This window comes from Lathyrus oleraceus, chromosome 1 (assembly GCF_024323335.1).
Source record: "Lathyrus oleraceus cultivar Zhongwan6 chromosome 1, CAAS_Psat_ZW6_1.0, whole genome shotgun sequence".
Taxonomy (NCBI): domain Eukaryota; kingdom Viridiplantae; phylum Streptophyta; class Magnoliopsida; order Fabales; family Fabaceae; genus Lathyrus; species Lathyrus oleraceus.
Genome location: NC_066579.1, coordinates 451,864,693 through 451,877,605, shown reverse-complemented (window position 1 = coordinate 451,877,605; position 12,913 = coordinate 451,864,693). Strand labels below are relative to the sequence as shown.

Genomic DNA, 12,913 nt, shown 5'->3' with positions numbered 1-12,913 from the left:
GTTGGTTCTTTACCACCACACATTCCATCCAAAACAAAAATGTGGTGTTACAACTATTCGATAAAAATTTCCTTTAGTTTTAGTGGTACTTGTCACATAAAACAATTGAAGCCCTCCTCCATTTGAACCACCTATCTTGAATTTAATGGTTTACATCATTATATTTCTCCCTCAATATGTCCTAAGGGCATAATATATTTAAACTGCATAACTTGCGGTAAGATATGATCTCCGAGTTTTACCTATAGGTTACACTACTACATAAAACATATTTAACCTCGGAAGCGAAGTTGATTTAACCTCAGTTACAGAAGCGAGGTAATAAAGTGTGTCATGAAATGTCTCTATTATACCCCTCAGTTTTAGAATAACCGGGGGGATAAGTTAAATGGTCATTGGTTCGATCCCCAACAATAACTTTTTTATATTTTCAAAACTAGTGTCACACACATCTCGATTTATGGCCAGAACCGAGGGAAAAGATAAAAAAAATTAAATACTCATTACATTGTTTACACATAATATTAATAAATTAATTTGTTTACAAACTACATTTTTTACACACAATATAAAGTAAAAATATATAACAAATTTTGAATATGATTCATTGTCATCGTTGTTGGTGAAGAACAAATTATGGATATCTCAGGGAAGAACAAAAGTTGGATCTCAGTTTCATTGAATCTTGAGGAATATCAAATGTTTGATATTTTATGAATTTATTTATGATATAAAACAGATAAATAAAATAAATATTCAGCTACAATAATATTTAAGAACACAAACCTTTAACCTGGAAAATTTCCTACTCTTGCAATCCATCATAGATAACTTTTCCAAGCTTCATTAAGTTTCAAAGTTTTTATGTCAAATGTTTTATTATCAGTTTTTAATATTCATAATGCTTTTATAATGTCTTTTAGGTTTCATGCGGATCACTAACGACAGTGTCTTGAGCTTTGATACTCATTAAATGGACAAAAAAGATTTGTTTAAGGAAACTGAAGAATGTCAATAAACATGTTTATTTCCCCATTGGTTATTACTAAAGACTGAGATAAAATGTGTTTCTTTTTAAATAAATAATACATTAAAAAATCGAGGGTAGTAAGCTTTTTTTTTTAAATTACATTTTTTACTAATAATATTAAAATACATTGTTTAAACAAATCAAGATTTTGACAATGGATTCTTGGAGAACAATAAATCTTTTCAATTTATTCTTGGAGAGCAATATATCTTTGTTGTTATCCAGATTTTGTTGTATTCCCTTTGTGCGCATTTTTTTCAAGTTCAATGGATTGCATGCATCCAATTTTTGATAAATTATTTGTTCCAACCATGAGATTTTTTTTTTCTGCACTTGTAATCCATCATAGAGATATGTTCAAAGATTCCATTATCTTGAGCAAATGTTTTCATGGAAAATACTTTCACAAGAAAGAGAACAAGATATATAGTCGTGGATGTAAAGAGTTTCTTTCAGATTGATGTGTTTACAATATCTCGAACGTTGTTAAAATAAGTATTTTCCCCTTGGTTTTATAAAATTGAGGTCATATCTTACTTGGAATAAATGGTGAGTGATAAAACATTGAAAGTAACATGTCTTGTTTCCTTTTCAATTTTTTTATCACCCACAATTTTTTTGTTCTGGAATTGCTTGCAATTTACAACATGTTTAGGAATAAATTAATATTATAAATCTAGGAAAGCAATAAATTATGAAAAGTTTTCCTTAATTGGCAATTTAGAAATATTATTCCAGAAATACAACAACAACATCAACACCATTATATTGGGATGGAATGCAAGAGTAGAAATAATGTTTTGTTCAAGATAGAAGAAACTTGCAGATTTTTTCTATCTTGTAATCCATCACAAAGAATGATGCGTACGAGTTTGGAGCGACTACATATAAGTTAGGTTTAGGTTAAAATCTAATTAAAGAGTGCTTTCATTTTAAAATCTGATTATCTAATTCCTCATTTATTAAATAAAATCGAAAGAATAGACCATTAATTTAAAAACAAAAAATAAAATAAAAAGAAATGCACTATTTTTAAAGAAATAAAAATATAAACTGCATTTGCTGAGATTCGAAGCATGTCTTGAATTATTTTCCCCTCGGTTATATTTAAAAACCAATGGAATATGTGGTATTTATTTAAAAATACAAAATAAAATATGGTGCACCTTGGCATTATTCCTCAATTTTTTTGTAGGGTGAGGTGAAAACTTTGTCATGAAATTATGTATTATTTTTACTAGTGTTAGAAACACTTCTCATATTACTAAACTTAAATTCCATATACTCTGTCTTACTTCTTCAAAGGAGGAAGTTATAAGCTTCTAAGGCTTGTCCCCAAGTCTCCAACATTTCACTTAAATCCTTTTTTGACTCTCCAAGTAAGACTATGTCATCTTCAAAAATCATACATCTCATTTCTAGCTCTTGAATATGTTTTGTAAGTACATCTAAAACTAAAGTAAATAGGTAAGAGATTAGGGTTGAGTCGTGGTTTAACCTCACTATTATGGGAAAAACACTTGTCTCTAGGCCCTATATGTGTACACTAATCGATACCCCATCATACGTATCTTGGATAGTTCAAATATAGGTAATTATAATTCATTTCTTCTATAGGTATTTTCAGAAATTCTCTTTAGGGTACTCTATCATACGCCTTCTCTAAGTTAGTAAAAACTAGGTGCAATTATTTTTGATCCATCTGATACTTATCCATTACTCACCCATCTGTAAAGAATAAAACCAATTATTTTTCCCTAAATTAAGTATATTTTCGTAGTCTTCATTCAATCATTCTTTCCCATAAACTCATAGTATGACTCATAAGTTTATTCCCCTTGTAATATTCACAAGTTTGTATATCCCCCCCCCCCCCCCCCCCCCCCCATATTCTTATAAATCAAAACTAAATTGTTTCTTCTTCATTGATCCCAAATTTACCTTGAATACATTATTTTTGTAAAAAGTTTGTCTATCCACAAAACACATTTAACTCTAAAAACTTTCCACACTTCAATAGGTATGTTACCTGACCCAACCACAATCTTTTTCCCTCATGATTTTGAACCTGATGATAATAGTTATATTTGTGATCCTCTTCTCTATTTTCCATCCTAATAGACTCTGGACAGATATCAAAAAAATCTATACATAAATTATAAAAATACTTTTTCTGTCTATCCTTTATATCGTTTTATATAATCAAAAATAATGTCGTATTCATCTTTAAGACACTTTACTTGATCCAAATCTCTTGTCTTTTCTCTCTCTCTCTCTCTCTCTCTCTCTCTCTCTCTCTCTCTATATATATATATATATATATATATATATATATATATATATATATATATATAATCTCTCTCTCTCTCTCTCTCATTTATTAACAGGGTTAGTAAATTCCACCATAAGCTTATTCATTTTAACACACTTGACTTCTTCCAAATCTCTTGTCTTTTTTCTCTTTATTAAACAATCTTATATGCAAAATATCTCTCTCTCTCTCTCCACCATAAGCTTATTCATCTTTAACACACTTAACTTGTTCCAAATCTCTTGTCTTTTTTTTCTGTATTTAGCAAACTTATATATAATCTCTCTCTCTCTCTCTCTCTCTCTCTCTCTCTCTCTCTCTCTCTCTCTCTCTCTCTCTCTCTCTCTCTCTCTCTCATTCATTCATTTATAAATTCAACTATAAGCTTTATTTTTTACTTCACTCACCGTTCATATAATATTCTCCCAAGTTTATGCATTTTTAAATCTACTTCATCCTTTAAAGTGGCCATTACGGTTACTACTAATTGCATTGCAGCCGTTGTAGTGTGAATTCTAATCGAGAATGTTTGATATGTACCGTTAAAAAATACATTATGTTAAGAAATTTCATTACATAAGTAAATTGACTTTTTGAGTTATTTAGTTTTGAGTTTTGATGAAAAAAATTATCTCATGTGATTTTTAATGGCGATCAAGCCCATGATTTTAATTCACACTATAATTATGGTCAGGTGCTATTACAAAGATTAGTGCATCAATTATATTACAGATGCAATTAAGGTAGCATATTGTGGATTTTTTTATAACATAAACAAATTTTTTTAAATTCTAAAATAACTATATTTTCAAAAAAATATCGAAGTAACTATGTCTCAAACTAAAAAAAGTTGCACACAAGAGGAGTAGACAGTGGGTATGGCACATGCATTTACTTTTTTTTGTACATAAACGTCATGCATGATGTCGCATGCTTATAATGACCGTCAAAAAAAGTAAAAAAGGGTAGGTAAAAGTCTCTTTACTGTATGTAAAGTCTGAAAAGTAACGTAGATATAAGTATTTCAGTATACACATATGATAAATAGACTTTTACCTACGTCTTTTGACTATCATAATAAGCATACAACATCATGCATAACGCCTATGCACAAAAATGAATATATGTGTCACGGTAAATAGACTTTTACCTACGTGTTTTGACTGCCACTATAGGGGTGTTCGCGGTGCGGATTGTGCGGTTTTGACCATAAAAATCATCCGAACCGCAAGAGAAAAAAGCATGCGGTTTGGTTTAGTTCGGTTGGCTTTTAGAAATAAAACCAAACCAAACCAAACCAAATCAATGCGGTTTGGATTGGTTCGGTTGGTTCGGTTTTTTACAATATTTTTATTTAGCCATACATACACCTATAGAGAACAACGTAACTTTGTGTTTAGCCATTCATACATTAGTAAATAACATCAAAACTCATCATATTTAGAGAAAAACTTCTCATTCAATATACAAAAACATTAGATTAGAAAAAAGTAGAATAATATATATATATATATATATATATATATATATATATATATATATATATATAATAGTAGCATAAAATAATATCAAAAACATTATAATAAAACATAAAAAACATATGAGAAGAGAGATTAGAGAAGATGAAAAAAAACATAAGAGATGCGAGATTAAGAAGAAATGTGCGATAAAAATGTAATTAGAAGATAAAACAATAATATAAAATATGAAAAAGACAGAACATAAGATAGGACATATTCGAGTAGAAAAGGTGAAATGTACATGGCAAAGAAGACGAAAAGAATTTGCGGTACTACTAGGAGAGATTTAAGAAGGTTGAATTTGAAACCCTAAGTGTGAGTAAGAGAAAATCGTTTGTAATTGTAAGGTTAAGACATACTAGGTTTGAGTTTTGGATTGAATGTGGGATAAGTGAAGTTTAGATGATAACATAATGCGGTTTGGTTTGGTTTAGTTCGGTTTGCAAAATACAAACCGCAAACCAAACCAAACCGTGCGGTTTTGTTAAAAAATGACACAAACGCATATGAACCAAATGCGGTTTTTTGCGGTTTCGGTTTGGTTTGGTTTGGTTTGCGGTTTTCTATTGGGTTGGTTTGGTTTTGAACACCCCTAGTTAGATCCATTACATTCAACACAACATGAACCATTAAGTCCTCTTTAATGATTACTTTATTTAAATTAAAGATCTCCCATCCTCTTTAAGGATTATTATTAAATTCTGCCAAAAACAAAATATGCTATTATTAAATAACAAATCAGGAGCCCGTATTTTTTTATTTGTTTTTTAGGAGGCATTTCCTTTTTCTTCAATAGTCCATATTGAATAAAGAGTGATATTATAATTTATTAATCAACAGAAAAAGTTAAAATCAATATCTCGATCATATTCTATAATTACATTTAGATTTTTCAATATAAAAGAAAGTTCAACAAATTAATATAAGATTACATTCAATTGTAATATAAAATTATCAAATTATATCTCTAACTTAAAGTTAAAATTAATTTTATTATCATAAACTCAAATAAAGTTTACTAAAATAAAGCTTCAAAATACATAGGTTTTATTAGCTATAGTTGCAACTTTCTTTTTATAAAGAAGAAAATATTTTTGAATTACCAATTTTCCATGTTAAAAAACTACACAAATACATCACAAGAGATCAACAATCTTCACCAAATACACACACTTCCATTTAACATTTCGAATCAATTATAATAAAAATAAAATCATTTCCATTTAACATTTCGAATCAATTATAATAAAAATAAAATCATTTTTATGCAAAAATATCTAAATAAATATTTTTAAAAAATTTCTTTTGGTAAAGATAAATATTTAATGCAATTACCAAATTCCCTTATTAGAAAAAAAAACTCTATAAAACATCATTAGAATTGTAACTATTTTCATCTTACAACAAGAAACTCATATTGATAACAAAAATGGGTTCATTTTCGATATTGTGTATTTTAAGTTTGATACTCATTGTGAGTTGCAGTAACATTACAAGCGCCCAAGACTCACCAGCCGATTATTTGAAACCGCACAACGCAGCAAGATCAGCTATTGAAGGTTTTAACATTCCAAATCTTGTTTGGGACAACAAAATTGCAGCTTTTGCACAAAACTATGCTAATCAACGCAAGGATTGTAAAGTGATTCCCTCGGGTGGTAATGGTGGACACTATGGTGAGAATCTTGCCATTAGCAATGGCTACATAAGTGGTGCGGAAGCAGTGAAATTGTGGGTGGATGAACAACCTCACTTTGATCATTATAATAACAAATGCATTGATGGTGAATGTCTTCATTATACTCAGGTGATTTGGAATGATTCATTACGTGTTGGATGTGGCAAAGTAAAATGTGATAATGGAGGCACATTTATTACTTGCAATTATTATCCTCCTGGCAACATTCCAGGCCAAGATCCATTCTAAGTGCTTCATTATTTAATCATAGTTTGTTTATGACTCATGTATTGTGTTGTAATGTTTCTAAATTATTAAATAATATTCACGTGACTCACATTTGTAATATTTTATTAGTGAATTCAGGTTGTCAAACTTTCAATGATAAAAATCAAATGGTTCAGATTTAATACTAGACTTTTTGAAATATAATAGAATAATAAATCTTGTTTTTATAAAGTGTGCGATTATAATCAAACGATTATTAAAGCAGTGAGTGCGTGAATGTATGAAAAGATTAACGGCATAAATTTATTTTCCTTTTATTCCCTCACATCACACTCTTTAAAGAGATAATAATCTATCAATTTTATAATATGTTAAATTTATCTAAACAAATGTTTATATGTGTACTAAAGGTAAAAGTCTCTTCTTTATTATAAATAAATACGAGACTAATTTCCTTATGGTTCATCTCACTTTTTCTTCTTGTGAAAACCCCTTGTTGTGATGTTTTACCTTGTGAGCATGGTAAGTCGTGTTATTCTAAATATGAGTTAAATATACAGCACCTTCTGCAATGTAAGCGAGATTCACTTTAACCCCTGTAAAATAGTTTTTTTATTCCCTCTTTGTAATACCAAGATTTCTTCTCAAAGGTCCATGTGCACATTATTTCACCCCAAATTCCCTTATGTTTCCAGCGTGTAATATATGTTAATGTGAGGTGAATTAAATTTTATATTTTGAAATAGTATTATTTAATCCCCTGTAAATGATATCGAATTAATTATAATAAAAATAAAATCATTTTTATTCAAAAATATCTAAATAAATATTTCTAGAAATTTTCTTGTTGTAAAGATAAATATCTAATGCAATTACCAAATTCCCTTGTTAGAAAAAACTCTATAAAAACATCTTTAGAGTTGTAACAATTTTCATCTTTCAACAAGAAATTCATATTGATAACAAAAATGGGTTCATTTTCGGTATTGTGTATTTTAAGTTTGATATCCATTGTGAGTTGCAGTAACATAACAAGCGCACAAGACTCACCAGCCGATTATCTGAAACCGCACAACACAGCAAGATTAGCTATTGAAGGTTTTAACATTCCAAATCTTGTTTGGGACAACAAAATTTCAGCTTTTGCACAAAACTATGATAATCAACGCAAAGATTGTAAAGTGATTCCCTCGGGTGGTAATGGTGGATACTACGGTGAGAATCTTGCCATTAGCAATAGCTACATAAATGGTGCGAAGAAGTGAAATTGTGGGTGGATGAACAACCTCACTTTGATCATTATCATAACAAATGCATTGATGGTGAATGTCTTCATTATGCTCAGGTGATTTGGAATGATTCATTACGTGTTGGATGTGGCAAAGTAAAATGTGATAATGGAGGCACATTTATTACTTGCAATTATTATCCTCCTGGCAACATTCCAGACCAAAATCCATTCTAAGTGCTTCATTATTTAATCATAATTTGTTTATGACTCATGTATTGTGTTGTAATGTTTCTAAATTATAAAATAATATTCACGTGACTAACATTTGTACTATTTTATTAGTGAATTCAGGTTGTCAAATTTTCCATGATAAAAATCAAATGGTTCAGATTTAATACTAGACTTTTTGAAATATAATAGAATAATAAATCTTGTTTTTTATAAAGTGTACGATTATAATCAAACGATTATTAAAGTAGTGAGTGCATGAATGAATGAAAAAATTATCGGCAGAAATTCATTTTCCTCTTATTCCCTCACATCACACTCTTTAAAGAGATAATAATCTATCAATTTTATAATATGTTAAACTTATCCAAACAAATGTTTATATGTGTACTAGAGGTAGAAGTCTCTTCTTTATTATAAATAAATTCGAGACTAATTTTCTTATGGTTCATCTCACTTTTTTTCTTGGGAAAACCCTTTGTTTTGATGTTTTACCTTGTGAGCATGGTAACTCGTGTTATTCTAAATATGAGTTAAATATACAACAACCTCTGCAATGTAAGTGAAATTCAATTTAACCCCTGCAAAATAGTTTTTTTTATTCCCTCTTTGTAATACCAAGATTTCCTCTCAAAGGTCCACGTGCACACTATTTTAGTCCAGATTCTCTTATGTTTCTAGTGTGTAATATATGTTAATGTCAAGTGAATTAAATTTTATATTTTAAAATAGTATTATTTAATCCCCTGTAAATGATATCGAATCAATTATAATAAAAATAAAATAATTTTTATACAAAAATATCTAAATAAATATTTCTATAAATTTTCTTTTTGTAAAGATAAATATCTAATGCAATTACCAAATTCCCTTGTTAGAAAAAACTCTATAAAAACATCTTTAGAGTTGTAACAATTTTTATCTTTCAACAAGAAATTCATATTGAAAATAAAAATTGGTTCATTTTTGGTATTGTGTATTTTAAGTTTGATACTCATTGTGTGTTGCAGTAACATTACAAGCGCCCAAGACTCACCAGCCGATTATCTAAAACCGCACAACGCAGCAAGATCAGCTATTGAAGGTTTTAACATTCCAAATCTTGTTTGGGACAACAAAATTGCAACTTTTGCACAAAACTAAGCTAACCAACGCAAGGATTGTAAAGTGATTCCCTCGGGTGGTAATGGTGGACACTATGGTGAGAATCTTGCCATTAGCAATGGCTACATAAGTGGTGCGGAAGCAGTGAAATTGTGGGTGGATGAACAACCTCACTTTGATCATTATAATAACAAATGCATTGATGGTGAATGTCTTCATTATACTCAGGTGATTTGGAATGATTCATTACGTGTTGGATGTGGCAAAGTAAAATGTGATAATGGAGGCACATTTATTACTTGCAATTATTATCCTCCTGGCAACATTCCAGGCCAAGATCCATTCTAAGTGCTTCATTATTTAATCATAGTTTGTTTATGACTCATGTATTGTGTTGTAATGTTTCTAAATTATTAAATAATATTCACGTGACTCACATTTGTAATATTTTATTAGTGAATTCAGGTTGTCAAACTTTCAATGATAAAAATCAAATGGTTCAGATTTAATACTAGACTTTTTGAAATATAATAGAATAATAAATCTTGTTTTTATAAAGTGTGCGATTATAATCAAACGATTATTAAAGCAGTGAGTGCGTGAATGTATGAAAAGATTAACGGCATAAATTTATTTTCCTTTTATTCCCTCACATCACACTCTTTAAAGAGATAATAATCTATCAATTTTATAATATGTTAAATTTATCTAAACAAATGTTTATATGTGTACTAAAGGTAAAAGTCTCTTCTTTATTATAAATAAATACGAGACTAATTTCCTTATGGTTCATCTCACTTTTTCTTCTTGTGAAAACCCCTTGTTGTGATGTTTTACCTTGTGAGCATGGTAAGTCGTGTTATTCTAAATATGAGTTAAATATACAGCACCTTCTGCAATGTAAGCGAGATTCACTTTAACCCCTGTAAAATAGTTTTTTTTATTCCCTCTTTGTAATACCAAGATTTCTTCTCAAAGGTCCATGTGCACATTATTTCACCCCAAATTCCCTTATGTTTCCAGCGTGTAATATATGTTAATGTGAGGTGAATTAAATTTTATATTTTGAAATAGTATTATTTAATCCCCTGTAAATGATATCGAATTAATTATAATAAAAATAAAATCATTTTTATTCAAAAATATCTAAATAAATATTTCTAGAAATTTTCTTGTTGTAAAGATAAATATCTAATGCAATTACCAAATTCCCTTGTTAGAAAAAACTCTATAAAAACATCTTTAGAGTTGTAACAATTTTCATCTTTCAACAAGAAATTCATATTGATAACAAAAATGGGTTCATTTTCGGTATTGTGTATTTTAAGTTTGATATCCATTGTGAGTTGCAGTAACATAACAAGCGCACAAGACTCACCAGCCGATTATCTGAAACCGCACAACACAGCAAGATTAGCTATTGAAGGTTTTAACATTCCAAATCTTGTTTGGGACAACAAAATTTCAGCTTTTGCACAAAACTATGATAATCAACGCAAAGATTGTAAAGTGATTCCCTCGGGTGGTAATGGTGGATACTACGGTGAGAATCTTGCCATTAGCAATAGCTACATAAATGGTGCGAAGAAGTGAAATTGTGGGTGGATGAACAACCTCACTTTGATCATTATCATAACAAATGCATTGATGGTGAATGTCTTCATTATGCTCAGGTGATTTGGAATGATTCATTACGTGTTGGATGTGGCAAAGTAAAATGTGATAATGGAGGCACATTTATTACTTGCAATTATTATCCTCCTGGCAACATTCCAGACCAAAATCCATTCTAAGTGCTTCATTATTTAATCATAATTTGTTTATGACTCATGTATTGTGTTGTAATGTTTCTAAATTATAAAATAATATTCACGTGACTAACATTTGTACTATTTTATTAGTGAATTCAGGTTGTCAAATTTTCCATGATAAAAATCAAATGGTTCAGATTTAATACTAGACTTTTTGAAATATAATAGAATAATAAATCTTGTTTTTTATAAAGTGTACGATTATAATCAAACGATTATTAAAGTAGTGAGTGCATGAATGAATGAAAAAATTATCGGCAGAAATTCATTTTCCTCTTATTCCCTCACATCACACTCTTTAAAGAGATAATAATCTATCAATTTTATAATATGTTAAACTTATCCAAACAAATGTTTATATGTGTACTAGAGGTAGAAGTCTCTTCTTTATTATAAATAAATTCGAGACTAATTTTCTTATGGTTCATCTCACTTTTTTTCTTGGGAAAACCCTTTGTTTTGATGTTTTACCTTGTGAGCATGGTAACTCGTGTTATTCTAAATATGAGTTAAATATACAACAACCTCTGCAATGTAAGTGAAATTCAATTTAACCCCTGCAAAATAGTTTTTTTTATTCCCTCTTTGTAATACCAAGATTTCCTCTCAAAGGTCCACGTGCACACTATTTTAGTCCAGATTCTCTTATGTTTCTAGTGTGTAATATATGTTAATGTCAAGTGAATTAAATTTATATTTTAAAATAGTATTATTTAATCCCCTGTAAATGATATCGAATCAATTATAATAAAAATAAAATAATTTTTATACAAAAATATCTAAATAAATATTTCTATAAATTTTCTTTTTGTAAAGATAAATATCTAATGCAATTACCAAATTCCCTTGTTAGAAAAAACTCTATAAAAACATCTTTAGAGTTGTAACAATTTTTATCTTTCAACAAGAAATTCATATTGAAAATAAAAATTGGTTCATTTTTGGTATTGTGTATTTTAAGTTTGATACTCATTGTGTGTTGCAGTAACATTACAAGCGCCCAAGACTCACCAGCCGATTATCTAAAACCGCACAACGCAGCAAGATCAGCTATTGAAGGTTTTAACATTCCAAATCTTGTTTGGGACAACAAAATTGCAACTTTTGCACAAAACTAAGCTAACCAACGTAAGGATTGTAAAGTGATTCCCTCGAGTGGTAATGGTGGACACTACGGTGAGAATCTTGCCATTAGCAATGGCTACATAAGCGGTTCGGAAGCAGTGAAATTGTGGGTGAATGAACAACCTCACTTTGATCATTATCATAAAAAATTCATTGATGGTGAATGTCTTCATTATACTCAGGTGATTTGGAATGATTCATTACGTGTTGGATGTGGCAAAGTAAAATGTGATAATGGAGGCACATTTATTACTTGCAATTATTATCCTCCTGGCAACATTCCAGGCCAAGATCCATTCTAAGTGCTTCATTATTAAATCATAATTTATTCATGACTCATGTATTGTGTTGTAATGTTTCTAAATTATAAAATAATATTCACGTGACTCACATTTGTACTATTTTATTAGTGAGTTCAGGTTGTCAAACTTTCCATGATAAAAATCAAATAGTTCAGATTTAATACTAGACTTTTTGAAATATAATAGAATAATAAATCTTGTATTTTATAAAGTGTTCGATTATAATCAAACGATTATTAAAGTAGTGAGTGCGTGAATGTATGATAAAATTAACGGCAGAAATTCATTTTCTTCTTATTCCCTCACATCACACTCTTTAAAGAGATAATAATCTATCAATTTTAT

General features: G+C 29.3%; 1 protein-coding gene and 4 pseudogenes across 1 annotated transcript; all 5 read left to right on the top strand.

The window, feature by feature from the left end:
- Positions 1-6,279: 6,279 nt before the first annotated feature.
- On the top strand, positions 6,280-6,794 carry LOC127083368 (basic form of pathogenesis-related protein 1-like). The gene has a single exon (XM_051023683.1). The coding sequence runs from the start codon at positions 6,291-6,293 to the stop codon at positions 6,786-6,788; it is 498 nt and encodes a 165-aa protein (XP_050879640.1). The 5' UTR covers positions 6,280-6,290; the 3' UTR covers positions 6,789-6,794.
- A 941-nt stretch (positions 6,795-7,735) lies between these two features.
- Positions 7,736-8,232, top strand: LOC127083395 (basic form of pathogenesis-related protein 1-like; annotated as a pseudogene).
- Positions 8,233-9,078: 846 nt separating this feature from the next.
- LOC127115274 (pathogenesis-related protein 1B-like) lies at positions 9,079-9,679 on the top strand (annotated as a pseudogene).
- Positions 9,680-10,626: 947 nt separating this feature from the next.
- LOC127083384 (basic form of pathogenesis-related protein 1-like) lies at positions 10,627-11,123 on the top strand (annotated as a pseudogene).
- Positions 11,124-11,492: 369 nt separating this feature from the next.
- Positions 11,493-12,568, top strand: LOC127115273 (pathogenesis-related protein 1-like; annotated as a pseudogene).
- The last annotated feature ends 345 nt before the right edge of the window (positions 12,569-12,913 follow it).

What these genes read in the sequence shown, in the direction of transcription:
- LOC127083368 (XM_051023683.1), top strand. Translation starts at nt 6,291, where the DNA reads ATGGGTTCATTTTCGATATTGTGTATTTTAAGTTTGATACTCATTGTG.